Consider the following 22,285-nt stretch of genomic DNA (forward strand, 5'->3'; position numbering starts at 1 on the left):
GTGGCCCGGGCTGGGGGCGTGGCCTCCCGCCATTGGCGGGGCCTCGCCTGACGCGGGGACACCACGCCCCTATTCCCCCCCGCGCGCCAGGGCCGTGTGGGAGCGAGGGGTCAGCGCTGCTCCCCGCTCCGGCAAAGTGCAACTTCTAGCGGCCAGCTTGGGTAAAGGGCTAAAAGCCCCATAAACACACACACTCCAGGTTATTATCGCCACTAAAAAGCCCTCCTGTTCACCAGCATCACACGCCCTCCCTCCGAACTCCCCCTCAGCGCCCAGAGGTGAACACAGGCACAGAGGAAGAAGCCCCGTTCCCCGCGGGCTTTGAAGTAACGCAGACAAGCCTGAGACTGCATAGAAATGCTTTATTATTTATTTATCCAAAGTAATTAAAATAAGGCATTCCAGGTTAGATGTAAACATAGAGCTCAGCTGCACAGCAGGTGGCTGCTGCACAGTGAGCAGCTGTACCACAACAACAGCAACAGTGTCAAGTTCTACCTGGCAAGGGGAAATACAAATTCGAGGTTACACTGACATTTAATTTTGTTTATTTGTTGAGAGTATGGTTGCTTTGGAGATTGAATTGTGAAAAGTGAGGTTTGGATTCAACACAATTGGCTCAAGTCTGAAAGCCCAAGCTAATCAACGTTCCAGACATAAAATTGCCTTTCACTACCAGGACTCTTGACACCCAGAGACCAACTCTGTGTTGTCCAAAGATATTTAAATTTTAAGTTCATTAAATATTAGATATCCTGCATATGAGCACACTGTTATTACTAACATATACTTTGTATCACTGCTTCTAAAGAATATGATACAGCACATTATTTTACTTACATTCTGATGTCTGATTTTATGCCATATATTAATACAGAAAAAGATTCTACAAGACTCTGCCAAGTAGTAAGCATCTGCCCTACTTGTCACTGACAATGTCTCTAGCAATAAGTTCTTTCATTATTTCATTGGTACCACCATAGATTGGCTGAACACGGGCATCCACAAAAGCTCTGAGGGAGGAAAAAAAACAAAAACAAGGAAACATTACAACTCTTCAGAATGAACATACAATAAAAAAAAATAGAGCATTTTATCTTTAGATAAATCCTTTAGCGATCCCTCTTTTCAAAATATACTATTTCCATTGATAAAGCAGTTGTTATTTTCTAACAGGTTTCAACTACCTCTTATTACAACTTTCCAGAGTGCTGTGCACCAAACCACAAACTGGGTCTGGACACTGTAAAGAAAAAAACAGGGAAGAGATAAAGTCTTCACTATTGCCTCTAATTAAACAAAAAATTAAAGCCCTGTAAACACAGACTCCTGCTACTTTTCCACTGCCAGATCTTGCTCCTGGTGATAGCACACAGGACAATGACAGAGAGCTTTTCCATCTTCATTCTGCATCATCATACAGAGAGCAGCCTAGGAGCAATGTGGCATTCTCTGGAAATCGACATATTGCTGTTCCACGGGGATAATAAAACCCCATGTGGGCAACTACTATACACACAGACAAGCAGGGGTTCAAGGACACCCCAAATAGGGCCTGTTGGCCTTCCTTTAATAAGACATGGCAGAGAACACTCACAAATTACACTCATTGCGAACATGGAGGAACAAGTTATTTTAAAGTAACATTTCATACTCAATGTATTTAAAATTTTAAAGATATCTAAACCCACTCAGTTAAAAAATTAGCTTGCTTATTTTTGAAAACTGCACAGCAGTCCTGTTTTTGTTTTGCTATTTCTACTGCCAGATTACCCCCTCTTTGACCTTTTTAAAATAAAAACAGCACCAAAACCTCTACTTAGTGTGGCACATGGCCTATACACAAACTTCACAAATACAGAAGGAAATATACAAAAGCTCCATAAATGTCTCTAAATTCATAGTCAGAAAAAAAAAATTTGGAACAGCAAATTCCATTTTCTACATACAAATCTCTTAACTTTTTCATTTAAAAAGGCATAAAAAAGCTGAATGTAGCCAGTTATGCTCTTGAATTGACTATCTGATACTCAGTGGTATCTGATCAATGTGTTTTCTTCATACACATGCAATTAATTTCCAACAAAACAAACTAGCTCCCCTCATTTCTACTTTTATAGTTCTGCTTCTGTTTTTTCAATTAACTTTTTCTTCTAAGAAACCAACTTCTATTCTGTGAAAAAAGACAATAATTGCTGAACAGCTTAGGAGTTGTTTGGAGAATCAAAACAAAGCCTTCCTGCAGACCTAGATGCCCGTTCAAATAAACATGATGAGAAAAGGAACAGTAATCACTACTAACCCTAAACAACTGATACACAGATGTAAAGGAAGTGTCTTATTTGACTTTGCTGGTAATCTTTCATCATACAATCTGAAATGTTACACTTACTTTGCAATTGGATACTCCCACATGTACCCCCATCCTCCGTGCATTTGTACACACTGAGTAGCTATGCTGTTTTGGAGATCAGAACACCTTCAATGGCCAAAAGGAAATTTGCTTTTAGAAGGACATTAGGTTGCAAAATGTTACAAAAGATAAAGATATGTTAGCAAGAAAAAAAACATAAGATGATTACTAAGAAATAAGTACCGTTCAATTTAATGCACTAAAGATTTGTTTCTTTTATGGAACACCTTTCAGACAAGGAAATATTTCAAAACAGACAGGCTTGTTTACCTTTCTCACAGGTCAAGAGAATCCTTTTGTTAAGCAAGTTGATATAGTCTCTCTTCTTACCAAACCCCTCAGTCTGTCAGAAATTAACAGTAAACCAGGCTTTCTCCCCCACCATTTCCACTAGCAACACACCAGGATGCTCTTTGAGCATAACCATCACCTGGGCATTATTCATTTTCCTCAATAAACTTTGCAGCCTTCAATTCTAAAACATAATATAATTCTTCAACAGCATTTGTTGACTGCAAAATATGGATTTAATAGCAAAAAAAAAAACCCTTTTAACTGCACTGGAAGCTCAAGCCAAGGTTAGAAGACACAAAAAAACCCACTTTCTAAGCACATAGCTGCTTATTATTGCCACTGAAGTAGCAACAGATTAAATAAAAATGAGGAGTCAATTATTTCTCTTGGAATAATGGCCTTTTCCCCAAACTGTCCCCTCACTCAGTTAAATCCTTACAGTTCAATATACCAACTTTAATTCTGCAGCAGTGAGTTACTGCAACTGTCTTTCCTACATAAGTTACCGAATTCTTTTAGGTATGTAACACAAACTGTCACCACAAGAAAAACCAAACCGAAACAACCCTACAGACCTTTCTCCAGATATCAGAAAAGAGATGCACAAACCAGGTTTTAAAATCCTTCAAAGCTCTAACTTAAGTCATTGACTATACAAAAAGTTTGAAGGAAAATTAGAGACTAAACAGAATCTCCTAATACATTAGGGAATAACACAATTCTACTTCAAGCATTTTGTAGATAATTTCAGAGAGTTTTATGGAAGGGAGTCACAAGGAGTCCACTATGGAAAGAGGAAATCCACAAGAAATCATGATGGTAAAGAGCTGGGAAAGTGAGGGAGTTTCAAATGCCTTGTTTTGGGAAATTTGTTGAGGAAGTGAGTTTGCATATCTGAGCTGGCATTAGTTGTTTCCTCCTCCTCAAAACTGAATGCTTCTGCTTCTGTACCTGGTACTTCTAGGTAATCACTGCCAGGAATAGCACTCAAAACCCTTCCTTCCATTGTAAATACTTCTTTTCCTCTATTCTTGTTTTGAAAAGCCTAAAAACTGTAAATCTGTGTGTCTTCCACACATTTCTTTGCTTGTGTCTGATGTGCTTTTTTTCTCCCATCTTTGCAATACGCCAAAACTATAAAAATTAATGTACAACTATCTTAGATGTTTCCAGTTGTTTTTCTCTGGTAAAACTAAGTTAACAGGTAACACCACAAAGTACAGGGTGAGGGAGAAGTAGTTCTGGACAATAAAGGAAAACACTGTTCAGTCTCAGTTATACCAACAGCCGTAGCCATTCTTCCCAAAACCAGATAGCTTTGAAACCTGTCTGGGCCAAACAGCCATTGTCAAGTAACATTAACTAAACAGTACCATAGAGCTTCAAATATATTCAAAATTTGTCTCAAATAGTCAAATTTTGCTTTAAAAAAACCAAACCAAACCATATACCCCATTAAAAAAACAACAAAAAACCCCCAAAACCACCCAATAACAAATTGCTACAGTAAAATGTAATTTTTTGTCTAAATACCAATGGAGCACTAGCTTTTACTTAAATATAAAGCTGTTATTACTGGAAGGCTATTTTAAAAGCATGCCTTTATTTTGACATTGATCTGGTTAACCAACACTGGTTTTTAATGTAACTCTGATTTTTCTTGACCACATCATTAGAGTTAAGATCATGCAAGTAACAATTCCAGATGACTGCAAGCACATACCAATACTTTGCCATCGAGGCTGTGGCGGAGTCCAGGCGTTTATCTGCATGGAGCTGCAAACAGTTGTCCATAAAAGCTCGGGCCACACAAATCTGCGTTTTTATTTCAGCCAACTTGTGCTGTACTGTCTTGTTTTGGAAGTGCAAGAGAGGGTAGAGGAAAGAAGTATAGTGCAGTTTAATACTTCAGGTATAAAAAGAATTTTCTAAAAGGATTGCTGCAAGAAATCACTATTTCAAACAACTTGGGCTCTACACATCAGAAGACCCCTTACTTTCCAGACAATTGTCTTCACCAGTCTTAATAGACAAAATTACTGCTCTTTACTTCTCCAGGTCAACTCAAAACACAAATTTAAGAGAAAAAGCCCAAGAGAAAGATAGCAAATTCCTAGAGAGCACATGGCAGGAGGCCCAGAGCGCTGTCACTCAGCTCCTTCTCGTGAGGGAACGTCCTTTCACTCTGTAGAGCCACCAATTTTCCCAATTAATAACATTTCACCATCTATTGAATGCTTTTTCTATGCATTCTTTGGAGTTTAAGCTACATGCAAAGAGACAGAAGCAAAAAATAAAGAAATGTGAGACTATAAGGAAGTTTTTCAGCGCCAGGTTCCATCACATTGGAAAAGAGGTCTAGATAGAGGAGGTAAAATCCATCACAAGGTTATGTAAAACCAGATCAGGCAGGCATTTGATGACCTTCTTGTAATTCTGGGAGGGAGGAGATAAAAACTTCACCCAGTAACAAAAGTTCTTTCTTATTTCAGTTCTAGAAATATATATATTAAAAAAAAAAAAACCAACTTGCTTCCCTTGACGATTAATATACTGGACCAGGGTACTACAAGGAAAGAATTCATTTCAAATGCTGTAATGTGGCATGACTAAGGGAATTAGCCCAAGGCAGAGCTCTAATTAGAAAGGATTATTTGTAATATGCACACTCAAGTCATCAGCAACACAAAAAGAAAACTGAAGAGATACGCAGAAACTCATTATTTTGGCAAAAAATAATGTACGTTATGAAATCTGTTGTACATCTGCTGCTTTGCAGTGACCTAGCCTAAAAAAGGAGATTATTTTGGCAATCTCTGCAAAGTGAACTATTACAAACAGGAATCATCCCTTACCTACATTAAAAAAGGTAAAATACAGTTCTTTTGTGTTACAATTGCACAGCGCACATACTGAACTCCATCTGGAATTATGGATTCCTGAAAGTTAACTTTAAAGACAGATGAAGATCATAATCCCCTGAAGGATACCTAGCATTCCAGCCTCTAAAAGTTCCAGTTTTGCTGTGCTTCACAACTAAAGATTTGAGTTTGACAAACAAAGTCTCAAGACATAGAAACAGGGTTTTTTTGTTAATTATTTCAAAAGTATATCAAAAGTAGAGACAGCCAACATCTTTAGCCCATATGAGTCAGTTCTATCCGATAAACCAAACAAGCAGGAGCTTGGCATGCTTCAGCCCTAACAGTTAATGTCATTTTCAGGAAAATTGTAGTATTGCAATCCTGTGGAAAGCAACATCTGTTTTATGATTACAGCTGAAGAGTGTAGGCACAAACGTCTCAAAACTCAATTACCTACCCCCATCAGGAGTGAGCTCTGCTCCCAGAGCATGACCCAACAGTTTTACACGCAGTCACACAAACACCCAAACTGCTGCTGACCAAGTAATTTCATTACATCCAAGCAGCACTTGGGCAGCAAGGTAGTCGCCACCACCAGCAGCCTTCAAAGTAATTTTTCTGCAATGCTCTGCGTGCAGAGGAACACAGTACCTGCACAGGCAGTCCCCAGCATCCCAGGCACAGACAAATACATGCAGGTGTCATGGAGCCTGTGATTGGGACCTCTGGCACTAAAAGTTCAACATGGGAATTGTTCTTCAGCAACAGCAAAGAAATTTCTGCCTATTTCCCTCCCAGAAGCAGCACTGCTGGATGGTTACCTATCCAAGTAATAAAATACATACATCAAGGCTTTTCTGATGCTTTTTTTAAAATTATTATTTTTGCATTCCAAAAATGAACGATAGGCACAGACAGCCACAACAGTCCAATAGTGAAACCTGTGCAAATAATCCTTTCAAAACAGCTCAGTGATTTTCATTTGGTGAATATTTCCCATACATGGATGTATAGCAAACACACACTAGAATCTGTACACAAGTGCCTCAGTTCTAACTCACCTGCAAGTGTGCAATTGTCTTCCCAAAAGCTTTTCTTTGTTTCACATAATTCCTTGTTTCTTCAAACATGAATTCACAGCTAGCAAGGGCCATATCAGCAATTAGCAGTCTTTCCTTTTGAAACACAAATTACAGAATCCAGTTGAGTTAGTCCTACATTTCTCCACATCAGATGCACAATTAGGACACAGATGTTCAGTGTTGTTCACTAAGGGAGTAGGAGCAGAAGTCACACAAAATATCAAACCACACATACTGCATTACTGAAATTAACAAGTGGGACAAATGCCTTGCTGCCTAAAGCCCACTTTTAAGTCTTTACCAAGGTAATCCTCCATCACAATGACTCAAGATAATAGCTACAAATTGACAACAGGAATCTTACCAATTGAAAAATTCACATCAGATTCTGTTTCAATTACTGGTATTCACTGCTCAGTTTAAACAACTGTAATTAACAATTTCTACAGGACAACTCTAGGAAAAAAAAACCTACAAAACATGGCTGGTTTTTCCTTCCTCATAGCACAGTGAAAAACAAAAATTAAGTGCAGAAGAATTGTTTCTGGCACTGTTGCATTATACTGGATCTGTTCACGAGCACATCTCATTCTTTAAAGCAGCAAAAGATTTCTTTTGATGACATTGTGTAATTTTACACTCACAGTATAAAATTTAAAAACATGATCCCTACAAAATGAGGCAAATACAAAGTAATAGCTTTGACAAAGCACAGACACATTTTGAAAAACCACATTGCTTCCTTGTTCTCCCAAATAATTCCAATCCTTCATAAACTAAGCTGTAAACTAGCGAGGTATTTTGGCAACCAAACAATTTCTTTAATTTGTTGTATGAACAGAGTTCCATGTAACTTTAGAATGCTTCTACTCGCAGAAGCGCCAGACCAGCAGTGCTTGTTTCTTTAAAGAGACAGGCAAAAGCATCAGCTATCTCCAAGCTATATTTAATTTACTAAGCAAAGTGCTTCCACGCTAGAAGTACACAAGAAATCTGTGGTATGTTCTTTTTAATACACTACCCTCAGGTTCTTAAATAGCTGGGTTGTTGATTAAGAGATCTGGCTTTAAGCTGGTGGGATATCAACATTTTTAGTAATGCCCAAAGAATTACTGTGTGCTTCAGTTAAAAATCATCAGTATCAACACAACATCGCATACAAGACTGTAAGAGACTGGAAAGGATTGATGTCTCAAGACATTTTGGGATGCACACGTGGGGGGAGAGGGGCAGGTTGGGCTCTGCTCTGGTGGGCTGTGCCCTGCTCTGCACTGCACACTCTCCAGCCCAGCCCCACAGTGTCTGTCAGTCATTGCACAAGAGAGGCAGTGCCCCAGTCTTGCCCAACCCAGCTCATGAGTGGCCGAGTGACTAAAATCCCATCTGGGAGGAGGGCCACAGATGCTCTGGGGTGTGAAAGGCTGACCACAGGGGGAGAACATGTCTTGACCCTATCAGCCTCTTGGAGTTTCTACCTCATCATTGCTGGAACTCAGAAACTGGTAGTTTTATGTGTGCTTTTCTGTATCTTTTCTATCTGTCTTTCTCCCTTTCTTCTTTTTCTAATTCTCTTTTCATTGAACATTTTGGGTATTGTAGCATCAAACAGGTTTAAAGGTTGCTATGTTAAATGGACTAAATTAATGCTATGGTAAGTATTTTACATTTAATTGGATGTTGCACTACATCCTTTGCCAAAGTTCCTTGATTTTCTATATTTTGCCAGTAAACTTGTGTAATTTTGACCTCTTGAGAATATCTGATCAGTATTTCTCTGGTAAGCTTAACCCATTGAAATATTTTGGGGTGTTATAAAGACATCCTGCTTTGGCAACCCAGGTGGCTCACCACAATATATAAACTGAAGACTAAATGACAAAAACTGTCTCTGTATTGTTCCTGCAGACAGCAGACACATTCCTTTTACCTGAGGGAGCTCTGCCATCAGATAGTAGAAGCCTTTGTTCTCTTTTCCAAGCAAGGCACTGGCTGGCAACCTCACATCTTCAAAAAATAGCTCTGCTGTGTCCTAAGAGGATTTGAAATGCAACAGTTGAGAGTCTGACATTCTCATCTCATTACACTAATGTGGCGCTATTTTTTTCTTGCTGTTGTGCACTCTAACTTGAAATCCCAGAATTGTTTAGCCTGGAAAGATCCTCTAGAAGTCTTCTAGCTTACACCCCACTCAAAGCAACCCCAGGAAAACAATCAGCTGAAGGCCTTGTCTAGTTAAGCTTTCCAAACCTCGAAGGATGGAAGGCTCCAGGACCTGTCTTGGTCCCTGTGCAACTATCCAATCACTTTCATGGTGGACTTTTTTCCTAATACCTACTTAGGAAAATTAAGGACTTAGTCCTTAATGTAACTTGTGTCCTTTGCCACTCTCCCTTTCACTGTGCTCCTCAAAGAAGAATCAGGCTCCACCATCTCTACAGCCATCATCAGGTAGCTAAAGGCATCAGTAAGATTCTGTCCTTCCAGGCTTCTTCTAGTAAACAAATCCAGCTTCCTCCGCCTCTCCTCTGCATGCTTCATACTTCCACAGGCAAAATCAGAATACATTTGTTGCATGTTTGTGCTCTAAAGCCTAACAACTAGAATAGCACCATAGTGCCATCTTGTATTCATTTAGCTATTGCCAGGCATTAAGTGGGTTTAGACTTCCTTCAAGTCTATTGCATTAGGGGTTGTATGAACTCACTTGAGCTTTCAGGCCAATTTTGTTCAGTTTGCGTCCTTTGATGAAACCTTTTGTTCCATTTTCCACCAGGAAAAGGCTGATCCCATGAGCAGGGGAACGGGCCTCCCGGTTTGTAACCGCAACCACAATCACAACATCACTCATCCAACCATTAGTGATGAACACCTGTAAGAAAAGGCAACTTGGAGTAAAAGCAAGGTGGACAGAGGGTAGAAGAGATCACCAAGTAGCAGAAAGAAAAACTACATTGACACTTTCACAGGTGAACTCAAAGGCAAGGTTCAAGTGCCCAGAAGAATTTTAAGCTTTTGGTATCAAGTGTTTTGGAACAAGGCAGACATCAATTTGAGAAGTATTGTGTGGGGCAGAAACGTGTAGTTAAAGAATGCACAGATTTTTTTCTTTCATCTGTCCCACGATAAAGAAAGAATACAGTATCTCATGTAGATATTAAATGAACACAGAGGTTCTCCTGTCAAGAAATCACATTAGTAAGGCGTAACACCCAAAACTATCAATGGCTTCTTGTCACAACTGCTTACTATTATCCTGTACAACAACTCATGAGCCTGTCAAATGGATCAATCTTAAGTCCAGCAAAAGAAAGCAGCTTTTTGTCCTGCTTGGCTTCAAATGAGCAGCATGAGCACCTTTTTAGCACCTGCACATACATTATTTGCTTGCACATATTCTCACCACTGACACTCTGCTAAGACCAGAAGTCTCTATCAGTACTATTTTATCAGCAGCAGTACAAAAGATTAAGACATTTCATTGCTTTTAAAAAAATGCTCTGTTGAACACTCACTCCTACTTCAACACTATTTCTGCCTTCTTATTCTTCATTATGGTAATGAAAAAAGTTGTTACTGCTTTGCCACAGCTTGACAACACAGCCAGAGCATCTGATGCAGCTGTTTTCATTTTTTCTAACGTGACCAGCAAGCTCCTGAATAAAGATTCCAGCTTGTTTTGTGGAAACAAGAGTTTTTACTCAGGCCACAGATGATTTCAAAGCAGTAGTGTATATATTTTATTGCTAAACATCAGTACTAAAAACCAGCTCTGGTCCTGCTTATACTACACAGCACCGTTCCGCCCCCCACCCCCCTTTCTTCACAGTTTAAGGGAAAACCAAGCCTTTCAATAGGGTTATTTAACAGCTACAAAAAGAACCTATACAAGCCCACCCCGTAAATGAGTTTGTAAATTGCCTGCAACAGACATGTCTCAAGACCTACTGAAAAAAACCAAAATGGGAACTGGAACAAAAACTCCCACCTACAACATAACCCACACAAAAAGCCCAAACTAAAAGTGAAAGGATCGGGAGGAGATGCTGCGAGTGGTGCACATCCTGTTGTATTCAGCTAAACGCATCCCGTTCCCAAAGCCAATGAGTAGTCTGTCTATGCACTTACCTTACTCCCATTAAGAATCCAGTCACTTCCATCTTTTTTTGCATATGTCCGTATTCCCTGCAAGTCACTAAAATGAAATTCAAAAGAACCTTCAAAAAACCCTTCCAAAAGCTGCAATTTTTTTTATCTTGAATTCTACCCAGTACAAAATAAGGTAGATTTTATACCATCCAGGCACGGGCTCAGTGAAAAGAGATGAGGAGAGTGAGACATAGTGAAATAGCCAAGTACAACAGAAACCACAAGCACGCTGTGGAAAAGAATGATAAATATACGCAACCATACAGGAGCGAGGTCCCATTTCCCCATCTCTGCTTGTGGGAGGTGGTGTAATACAAGCACTGATATTGTGATAATGGCTGCAAGTTCCCCACACCCCTTTCTTAACGACTGTACTTGTTACCTATTGTCCTGCCTTCCCTACTCCACATAGTCCTAGCCACACCCCCAGTTTTCCCTATTGGTTCCTGTACCCTAACCCCACGTGGCCCTGGCCGCTCCCTCGGGTTTCCCCTATTGGTTCCTGTACTCCTAACTCCGCCCCTGTACCTCCCCTGTGCCCAGAGGTCACTGGGCCAGTGTGCTGTCCCTGCCCCTCTCTGTTTCCCTATAAAACCCCTTACCCTCCGCCATCTTGCTGTCTATGCTCCACGTGTGTCTATGCTCCACATGTGCTGAGCATGTGAGGCCTTTGCCCTCGAGGCATCTCTGCCTCGGGGAGGTCGTTGGCCTCTGCTGCACCATGCGAATAAACATCTTCCATGGACACAACGCATAGACCCTCCTTTATCACCGCCGGTTGTGGAAGCAGACGGACCAGAGCTAGCCTTATGGCTCCCTGGCTGGTGAGAGCGCAGTGTCCAGCCCTGGGACAGAGGGTTTGGAGCCCTGAGGCGCTGAACTGGGCTGGGTAGAGAAGCTCTAGGGTAAAGTCTGCCGCAACATCCTCAAAACCGCACACACTGACATCAACACATCAGCATCCCCTTACACCAGTATGCCTCAGATGACAAATGCCAGACAAAACCACATCCTGTAAGCAGGCTCAATCCTGATCAGGAGGCTCTGTAAAAAGCCATGAGCAACATCTACCATTTGTAGAAACTTGACACCAACAGGTTTTGCACTTAATGTGTCCCTCTCTCTTTTGGAAACTGGTCAGATCAGCAGTGTCTACTTCAAACACGTGCTGGGCAAGGCAGGTATTTCTCTGAAAGGATTCAGAGGAAAGAAAAATAAGGTGTTCTGTCCTGCAACAAATGCTAACAGTAAAGGCAAGCATTCTTTACCAAGTTATGCAATTTCCCCCCACTATGCTTCATATCATAAGTAGGGTCACATGACAAGCAAGTTGGTAACTATAAACTCAGACTGCAAGAGCAAATACAAAGCGTAAATACCCACAGTGGGATGATACAGAAATGGATTCTGAACTACTATCTTGAAATGACAAGGCTGTAATAAAATAATCTATGACAAGTTTTTCGAGTCATACCTATAACGTAGGATAGTCTAGTCAATAAAGTAACTAACCAGGAGGCTCAGAATGTTTTTTACTGACAAATCAGTAGACAGCAAATGATATTAAGACCACTGTTTTAATATTTAGCTTACCTGCCAGCCCCAGGTTCTGTCATGGCAATAGCTCCAATGCACTTGCCTGTAATCATTTGGGGGATAAAGTGTTTAATCTGTTCTTCAGAGCCATAGTTTGCAATGTAGGGCATGACTATATCTGAATGAAGGCTGAACCCTGGGCCTGTACAGTTAACATACATCCTGGAAAAAAATGGGAGGAGGGAAGTTCAGAAAAAAGTACTACAAAAACTTGAACACTGAACTTTGCACCATTACAACACAGACCCAATAATGAAGAAAACCCAATTACACAGAATTCTCAGAGAGCTTCTGGTACTTCTACCGTTAATTACAGAATGTAATTTCACAGCCAAATTGGTACATAACCTACCAGGCTAAAAAAAAAATGCTTCTCCCAGTCACAAAGCCATTGGAGCATAATGGCACTTGTTACCGAAACAATGATCCAGAATACTTAAAACAGGAGGGATTTCTAAACTGTTCTTTCCACAGGAAAGACAACATTATTTTCTGTAAGCAAATATAGTCCATAATGAGGACAAACTTATGGGAAAAAAATACAGTCACAAACAATATCATCACTGAAATTCCTCCTGAAGCATCTAGTACTCACTGCTCCTCCCAGACAATGGCTGAAGAGAGAATATCCGCTCCAATGCCTCCATGGTTTTCAGCGATAGCAACACCCAGCAAACCCTGCTGTCCAGCTTTTTCCCAGAGCTCCCTGCTCACTTGGCCATTCTTCTCCCATCTGCCAAATGAACACAAAACCAGGGTCACACACTGAACCCCCCATGTGCTACTGTTTATCTTCCGTGGCTGCTGCTTCACACAGAAACACCAAAGACAGGATACAAAGACAACTATATTTCACAGCCAAGAAGCGGTAGCTTCTAATCTTCAGGGTTTCTAATCTTCAAGTCCACAGATGCCACTGCCACTACAGGGACACCAACTGTAAAACAAGTTTGAACTCCTGCTTCCAACATGTAACCTGACAGGATTTCATTAAGAGCTGTTATGACTGTTATACCAGACTGGTATTTAGGCAATTTAGCCCCAGCCATCTGGATAATTACAGGCAGATCTTTATCCTCCTGACATTCCATTTACAAATGTACGTTTACCCACACACAAAATGAGTATAACAGTATCTTCTGTGAAAGACTTCAACTCTACCAAGGAAAAATGCTTTATCAGATCCAAATTACACCGTATTAGTCAGTTTTATATAAAAATCTGTCTCTGTGCAGTTCTTACAAGTCAGTACTGTATCTTGGTAAATTACTGCTTTATGGTACTTTCAAGTTTGTGTAAACAGATATATGAGGCTTAGCTGCTGTCAGTTTGCAAACTTGTTTGACACCACAAGAATCATCTGTTCTTGGAAAAATACTGCCTGTTCATGGGGTTTGCCAACTCAATAGAAAGTCTAATGGCCATTAATGGTCCAGGCTTTCTTTTTTTTAAACCCCTTTTTTTTTCTAACGCCACAATTTTAAAAGACATGCTAAACAGATTATATCTGAGACATACCTCTGACGCACCAGTGTGCAGCAGAGCTATGCCATAGCTCTTCACCCACAGTTAATCAAGTATCTTATCCTACATACAGAACAGAATCATAAAATCACAGAATGGTTTGGATTGGAAGGGACCTTAAAGCTCATCCAGTTCTGACCTCCCACCATGGGCAAGGACACCTTCCACTAGGCCCAGGTAGCTCCAAGCCCTGTCCAACTGGGCCCTATACACTCCCAGTAATTGGACATCCACAGCTTCTCTGGGCAAGCTGTTTCAGTTTTTAAGATGATTTGCAGAGCTTTTGCTCCTACAAAAATCCTACTATTTCCTCCTGGAAATCTTAGATCTCTTTTTACCATCTTTGCCCCTGATCCTCGCTTTCAGGGATGTTCCTGTCTCTACTTCACCCTGCTCCAAAGATACTCCTCCTCGCAATAATCCACAACTGCATCCACTGATGCTACATTTGTCTATTCACCTCACTCCAGACAATAAATATGCTGTGCCTGAAGCCTCCTTGTTTACGTGAAAGATGTAAGAACAGGGGCTCATCAGTCACTGAAGTAAAGCAAGAACACAAGTTCAACTTGTTCCAGATTCTGCAAGAAATTGTTACATCAGCAAAATGGCAAACAGGATACTTAGCAACCTCAAGCAGAGCCCAAACCCACCCTGAAGTCCTTCTAACACAACATGAGGGAAAACATATGGTTTTACGGACAGAATATGACTGTACAGTGGAAGAGCACACTATTATGAGGTTGTGGTTTGAGGATTAAAAAAAAAATTTAAAAATAATCACCAACTCTGCTGTAAGCCTCCTCCCGCTCGAGGCCCCTCAGCTGTTTGTGGATACATACTTGAGATCTATTGGGATACTTTAATCTAGCAGAGCATTTTCAGCATAAGCCTTTCACTAGCCCTTGCTGTTTTCACTTCAGGTAAACTAGAAATTGCTGAAGATATGACTACAGATTGATATTTTCAGTTCAAAACCATATCCTGAGTTAATGTATTTCCTTTCTACAACTATAATGTGATTGGATATGGCTAAAATAAGGGCTAAAACCACCCTGCATCTCTAGTTTAGTGGAGTTACAACACTTCTACTCTGTACAGCAAATTCATGTATTTCCACAGGAAAAAAAAAAAGAAATTCAAACAAACATGTTTTGTGGAAGCTTCCTAGCAATACATAATTCACCTCACCATGCTATATGTACCCGTATGTAGCTATAAAATCTGCTGCAAGAGAGACAGTAACCTAGACACACGATCAAAGCCTTTTTCAGTAGTGGGAACTGAACTGTCCCCCAGCTCTATCCCAAAAACAGCAGTGTCAGTTAACCCCACAAGCAGGGAAACTTTGCCGCAGCTCTGCAAACTGCATTTGTCTGCTCACATACCTAAGCTGAGGATGCCAGATTGCCTACAGTGGAGCTCAAAGGATGCATTCAGTTTTGATTATGAGTCATTTTCCTTCATGCATGACTTTCACAGGTTTGTTTTAATTCAGTAAATTTGAAAGACAAAGCTTGTACGTGGAAACAAATAACCTTTTTATCCTATTGTACCAGGAGTAATACCTGAAAAAGCATTTTTGGGAAAAACACATTTTGGCAAACCAAAATGTTTAAGAAGTTATCTTACTCTGTGTGAAAAGGCAGCACTTCTTCCTGAAAGAACTTCCTGGCACTCTCCCTGAAGATATCATGCTCTGATGAGAAGATCCTCCGAATGCCTATATCAGTCAAAGTTTTAGCAGAAGATGGTTCCAGACGCCTTGTGCCATGCTGTTCTGTTTGCAGAGGACTAAAAAAAGAAATTAATGCATCTATTAGGACACAGACACTCTATTTACATAACCTTTTTAAAAGGGAGGAAACACCTGCATTATTAATCATAGTTCACTTCCCAACTCTGGCACACAATTAGGTCTAAAGGATATCCACAGTAAATGCAAAGAACTAAAGCACACTGCGCTCCACTGGGCTTTTAAGGGAGGTAAAGCAAGACTGTTTGTCCTTAACATTTTAAATAAAATAAAAACAATAATAATACACATACAGGTAAAACAATAAAGTTACCCAAATGAAAACATATGTAAAAATAAAATTATGCTTTCACAAAAAAAATAAAAACTGAAACAGTGGTAAATGTCAGTAGTAGAAACCACACAAAGAAAGTATAATTACAAAACAAGAAAGAAGGACTTATAAAGCTTTTGTAGGATTTTGGAACATCAAGGATGACATACTACTTTAAGGTTGAAATTAAAATTCACTTATTGTATTTGTGCATTGGATTCTTTGACTTGCTTTTACAGTGTTGCAATGAAACATCAGAAATTTTAGGTTCAGAGCTGAGTACATGGAAAAGGCATTAGCTTTTCTCTTCTCAAACTATTTTGTTAATCCTCAGCACATAAACTATGCAAAACTCAGCTGAGCCTACTTATTTACTCTGCTATACAGACCAAAGTCGTTATTTACGAACACATGTAGTTACTCAGGCTCTACCAGTGCAGTAATCCTTCTGAAACACAGACTCTATTTACTTCTAATAATATTTGGAAAAAATGCAATACTGCAACTTGCTGGCTGAGTATTTCGCACCCCCAAGGCTAAACACACAGTGACTCCCTCAAAAGCTACAACTTATTTTTAAAGCTGTTTAAGATGATGCTGAGCTTTATTTAAGCCCACCCTTTTGTTTAATTGTGGCTCACATCCCACATGTCACCCAGGGAAGGGCCTGGCTGCTCCTTTATGCTCAACGACAGTCCTGGGAGAGATAACTGGAAAGTCTGCGATGGTGTGATCCCACCTCCTGCCCTTCTGCTGCCCCCAGCCCCCGAGCCCGAGCGCTGCTGCCGCGGGGCATCGCGGTGCCCAGGCAAGGACACGCCCGGCTGTCACCTGCTGCCAGCACGGACTCGCTGCTCCCGGCAAGTGGAGTAAAGGTCGGCAGATGACGGGGATGCGCTGGGATCCCGGGCAGCGCAGCTTGGGCGGCTCGCCCAGTCCCAGCTGCCTGCTGCGAGGGGCACAGCTGCGCGCACACACACACACACAGAGCCACGCGTACACAGAGCACTCGCGTCCACACTCTCCGAACACACACAGAGGTGCGTACACACATGCACAAAGAATGAGCGCATTTACAGCCTTATCAACCCGCACACACGCACCCCCCACAGGTGGGCAAAGGCATTCACCGCGGTCTTTAAGGAATCAAGATCGGGGCGCTCACCCACCATCACGGGTCGGTGCCCCCCGCCCCAGCGCTGCCCACTCCAGCCGTCCCGCCTCACCTGGGCTGGGCGGAGAAGGGCCGAGAGCCGGCGGCCCGCAGGCAGCCGCGCAGGCGGAGCAGCCGCGCCGCCATCTTACGGGACAGGGCGGGACAGGACAGGGCGGCACCGCCGCCGGAGCCCCGTGAGTTAGCCCTGCGCCCGCCTACGGCTCTAAATCTCTTCCGGGCTGGAGGCGGGAATATGGTGAAACAGCTGTAGAATTAATGTTTTTCTAATGTAGCCTCGAACTCACGTCACGGAAGGGTGCGGGAGCAAAGGTGACAACCGGACGAAGGGGTTGTGCACTGAGGGTGGCTTGTGTGATGGCACCCCGTGTGAGGCGCCACCCTCCTGGCCATGGCTCCGTCCTCCGTCTTCCGAGCCCGCAAGGAAGGGGCTGTCACCCCCCGGGGCGGCATGGCGAGAGCCTGAGCCCGCTCCCCCGAGGGCTGCCCTTCGCTGGGCCTTATCGCCATTTTGCCTTCGCGGGCCCGGTCTTCCTGCTGTCAACGGGTTTTGATTTGCATCACCTGCACGCCAAAATAATCTAGCACTCGTTTTGCTTTTTGGTTTTTGTTTGTTTGGATTTTTCTAAGTTTTTTGTTTGGTCGATTGGTTTGGGGGTTTTTTGTTTGTTTTTCTTTTTCTTTTTTTTTTTTTTTTTGAGTGCTGGTTCCCTAAAGTAGTATGATTATCATGTGCAGGGGCTTTCCAAAGGATTGCGGTGTTGTTCTGAATGTTATCTATCGCACTGCACGAATTCACACACTGAGGCAAGGTATTTCTCTTTTTTTATTCTAGTTTTCACAAAATAGGGAGGTAAGATGGTAACCCAGTCTGAGAAATGTCCTCTAACTACTTAAATTTTTAAATAATTTATTCACTCATTTTTAGAGTACAAATAACGATAAAAGGCTTAAAATGGCTGTCTGCCGTTACACAAAGCAAAGTGCAGCGCTGGGTGCTTAGCCTCCGATGGGAGTAGCCAGAGGCACACCTGGCTAGGGGATACAGTTTTTATAACCCCTAACCCAGCCTCCTTCAGGTGCTCCGATGGGCTCTTTGTCTTCAGTCCTCCTTGGCTCGTCCTTTCTAGGGACTTCTGAAAGGTTAGCTCCTTGCCCAGCTATCCTCTTTCTTAACCATAGCATTTGAGTTAGCCACAATAAATTAACAATTAGACATAACAAACCTATAGAGGTAACCATAACATTTATCAGTTAGCACCAACAAATCTATAGAGGTAGCCATAAGATATACACAATCATTAACAAATAACCATAACAAATACCTCATAACCCTTTACAAAAGCCAACTCCATGATTCCATTTATAACACCATAAAAGACTAGTTCCCCATTCATCAAAGCTTTACACTATTAGACTTTAATAGACACAGGCATGCATTTTATTGCATGACTTCTTTATTAGTTAGTACTCAACACCTTATTTGCTAGTTATATCTCTCACTTCTCATGCTAATTTGTTCTCATGTGCAGTTCTCTCCCTTTGAGTCTGGAATCTGTTTTGAGTAGCTGGTCAATGAGTCAGTGGTCCCAATCTCCCTCTGCCAGAATTACCTTTCCCCCAGTTATTGCTATGCTCATAAATGTGCTGATTAACAACTAAAAAAAAAACCAAACCAAAAACAACATTCAATGTTTTACTCAAACAGTTATTCACAACTTGGGGGGCTCAATATCAGAGCATGCATCACTTTAAGGAAAAGCAAACCACTGCTGGTGTGGAGTAGGATAAAGGTTTAATAGTCCGCTCCTAGTTCTTCATCATTTTGGTCACCCTGCTGCATGGGGCACAGTCCTGACAGAGGACACTCCAAGTCACCTATTTTGGGAGACTTTTGAGCTATAAATGAGCATCTTTCACCAAGAAAGGGACTCCTATCAGCTTCTTTTACCAAGAATACCCTAAGCTACAAGCTCATAGCTATAACTAGATATGATATCTAGATCTGATATCTAGAAAATATGTGTTACCACCATCATTTTTAATGTGGGGTTAAAACTATATACAGGTCCCCTAATTGGAGTTTTATGTACTTTCCTCACTTCCTGTGTGGTCTTGTGCAACTCTCGGGAACTACCCTCTGGAGTCATAAAATGACACAAAAAATTTAAGCAAAAAGGAAGTTTTGAACCTTGATGTTTGTTGAGAAATAAAACAAATGCTGAAAAGGCTCAAAATGCAAAGCAGATCAGACCAGAAGTTCATGCAAAGCAGATCAGACCATATGTTTCAAAATCTCATCATTTTAAAATAATACTTTATTGGGAGAGAATTGTACAAAATCTGTTGAGAGAATGCCTGTGGTTTGGGTGGTTTTTTATATTGATATACATATATGGATATATGATATATATATCATATATGTGTATCATATATGATCCATATATATGTTGTAAACTTTTTAGACCCGTATAAAAGTGTTTTCACGTGCTGTGTTCCTACACCCTACGCCAGGAGATGGCACTACAATAATACCTATTCCTATGGATGGGCCTGTCTGAAAGCAGCAATGCCACTCGACAGGAGACTCTTTTCAGTGCGACACATTGGCAATGCACAGAGATGTTTATCTGTACTCACAGACAGAAGCGGCTGCATTACAAAAAAAATTGCAGCCTGGAAACTTGTACAGTTTTTTCATTTCGGAGTCTGATCACATTATATCAGAGTAGGCAGGAGGGAACCATGCAGGAGCAGTTGAGAGGGAAGAAGCAAAAAGGAGATTGTTAGGAATTACTGAACAAGGATGCCTGGAGGTAAAATTTGGCTATGCTTATGAGGTCCTGTTGGGTACAGCCTCCTGGAAAGTGCCTTTCTTTATTTGGTGTAGGCTCCTGAGGAAGCGCAGCTCCTTGGTTGTAGGTCTGTTAGCAAGCAGGAAGCTGACAGGGAGATTTGCATTCCCGGGAATGCCAGATCGCCCAATTTACAGTCTTGGCAGCTTTGTTGTAGCAGGAAAATCTGGCAGAACCTATCCCATCACCTGTGCACAGGGTGAAAGGATAATGGAGCTGAGAGATTGTAGATCTTGTCCTAAATCACAGAAAAGTAAACTTCATCCAGGTTTCAAGTATCAGTTTCTGGGATGAGGAAATACCTTAAACAGACAGGGACAATCAGATTGACATTTGGCGCACCAGTTTTTTGGGGAAGAAGGGTGGCTACAAAAAAATTTGACAGTAAGAACATTTTTTTCCCCCCTTTTTAATGTGCTTGCAGAAAACAGAGTAGAAGCAAATATGGCAACAGGGCAGAAAGTGCAAATGTATTATTGCTCTGTATAGATACTGTTTCCAGTTCAGGATTGTGCTTTTTTTGCGACAGCTTGATGGGTTTTTATGGAGACATAGCATTGCCAGGGTTTAGTGACAGTGCTGTACCCCTTCCTAGTCCTGTCTGGTCCCTGCACCTCTGTTCCTCCTGGAGGCATAGTGTCAAGGTTTGACCTTGACTAAACGCTAGGCACCTCGACTCTCTCTTGCTACAGAAAAAAAACCTGTAAAAATACACACCAATCTCATGAGTCAAATGAGATAGGACACTGGTTGGTAGGAGGATGCATAGAAAAAGAAAAAGGGCAAACAGGCTCCATCTTTCAGTTGCAGAAAGTGATTTAATTACCTAACAGAGTTGGAGGATAAATGCAAGGCAAAAATAAACTTTCCATGCAGTTTTTGTTCACTCCCCTCTTCTCTCTTACAAACTTATAGTATTCATCCCCTTTCCGCCTTTATAATCAACAAGCCTGGGTAGGAAGGCAGGGTGTGGGGTGTCTCAGTGTACAGAGCAGATTCTTAAATCTATTCATCACCACAATTCTTCTACTACAAATACTCTTTATTTCTACTTGTTTCTCTCTTTCTCTTCAGACAGTTTTTCTGCTCTCACCCCCCCACCCTCTTAAGAAGCAGTCTCTCTGCTCATCCCCCTTCTGTCTTTCCAAACTAGCAACAGACAGGGGACAGGATGAGAGGGGTTCTCTGGTCAGTCCATCAGGGAGAGGGGTCCTGTACTTAGCCACGGTGTCTTTCCCATGAGAGACAGTCCTCTGGGAACTTCTTTGGCATGGGTCCAATCTCACGAGCAACATCCTGCCCGAATTCTGCTGCAACATGAGTTCTTTTGTCCATAAGGTGCTGTGCAGGCTCTCCCATGCTGAGGCCAGGCTGCTTCCATCCCAGGAGCAAGGAAAAGGCTTTCTCTCTTGCAAGGCCTTTGCAGTTTTAACTCTTAGATGAGACTCCTACTGGTTCACAGTCTTTTCTAGGCATCTACCTGCTCCTCTGGAGTGGGCTGTGGGTGGATTTCTGCATCCTTATGGACTCCATGGGCTGCAGGGGGACCTCCTGCTCTCCCCATGGCCTTCACCACGGCTAGCCGAGGGTTTTTAGCTCTGGCACTTGGAGCACCTCCTCCCCTACCTTCTTCACTGACCTTTGCGTCTCCATGCTGTTCTCCCTCACATATTTTCACCTCTATCTCCTCCTCCTCTAAGTACAAAGAAGTGAAAGAAGTGCGCGCCTGCTTTGTTTTGATTCCTTCTTAAATATGTTTTTCACAGAGGCGTAACCAGCACATCCAATTGGCCCAAACTTGGCCGGTAGCATGTCTGTCACCTTCAGAGCCATCAGAGATTGGCTCTGCTGGACTTGATGTAAAAACTTCCAGAACTTTCACTCAGGACACACAGGAACCATCTTTGTGCCACTCCCCACCCCTCAGACACCTCCCCAGGCCTACCACAACATCTTCTGAGGGGTCTAAATTTCTTGTAGATGTTAAAAATACTTTACTGATGTTTTGGGCCAACCACACATAGTCACAGGCTGAACCTCTAATTCTTATTTCCCACCCTTCATGGTGATGCTTTCTCTTTGTTATGGTCATCTCCTGTGTCAGTACATGGCCTGCCCCTTCTTCCTGATCTCCGATACAGATAGCTCAGGAGAGGATATGGTTTGCCATATGTTATTGGGTGTAAATTGTCCCAAATTAGTAGTTCTCCCCTGCTGGGTTAGTAGCAGACTTTTTCCTTTGACACTCCAAACTGCTCAGATCTCTGT

At 41.7% G+C, this 22,285-nt stretch overlaps 1 protein-coding gene across 2 annotated transcripts; it reads right to left on the reverse strand.

The window, feature by feature from the left end:
- Positions 1 to 348: 348 nt before the first annotated feature.
- ACADL (acyl-CoA dehydrogenase long chain) lies at positions 349 to 17,369 on the reverse strand. Of its 2 annotated transcripts, XM_085065685.1 has the most exons (11): positions 17,215 to 17,368; positions 15,552 to 15,713; positions 12,991 to 13,128; positions 12,393 to 12,557; positions 10,779 to 10,845; positions 9,358 to 9,522; positions 8,581 to 8,682; positions 6,633 to 6,746; positions 4,431 to 4,558; positions 2,393 to 2,479; positions 349 to 1,013 (listed from the first exon to the last, which is right to left on the reverse strand). In XM_085065685.1, the coding sequence occupies exons 1-11, from the start codon at positions 17,286 to 17,288 to the stop codon at positions 920 to 922; spliced, it is 1,296 nt and encodes a 431-aa protein (XP_084921811.1). In that variant the 5' UTR covers positions 17,289 to 17,368; the 3' UTR covers positions 349 to 919. The 2 variants fall into 2 exon arrangements, with proteins under 2 accessions (XP_084921811.1, XP_084921812.1); XM_085065686.1 differs by lacking the exon at positions 349 to 1,013 and having other exon boundaries at positions 2,393 to 2,503; positions 17,215 to 17,369.
- Between the last annotated feature and the right edge of the window lie 4,916 nt (positions 17,370 to 22,285).

Source organism: Lichenostomus cassidix, chromosome 7 (assembly GCF_008360975.1).
Source record: "Lichenostomus cassidix isolate B80296 chromosome 7, HeHo_3.0, whole genome shotgun sequence".
Classification (NCBI taxonomy): Eukaryota; Metazoa; Chordata; class Aves; order Passeriformes; family Meliphagidae; genus Lichenostomus; species Lichenostomus cassidix.

What these genes read in the sequence shown, in the direction of transcription:
- ACADL (XM_085065685.1), bottom strand. Translation starts at nt 17,288, where the DNA reads ATGGCGGCGCGGCTGCTCCGCCTGCGCGGCTGCCTGCGGGCCGCCGGC. An exon ending in GTGCTGCCTTTTCACACAGA is followed by an intron (nt 13,129 to 15,551) that starts GTAAGATAACTT and finishes TTCATTTGGCAG; the next exon opens with ATGGGAGAAGAATGGCCAAG. An exon ending in GCCATTGTCTGGGAGGAGCA is followed by an intron (nt 12,558 to 12,990) that starts GTGAGTACTAGA and finishes ATTTTTTTCCAG; the next exon opens with GATGTATGTTAACTGTACAG.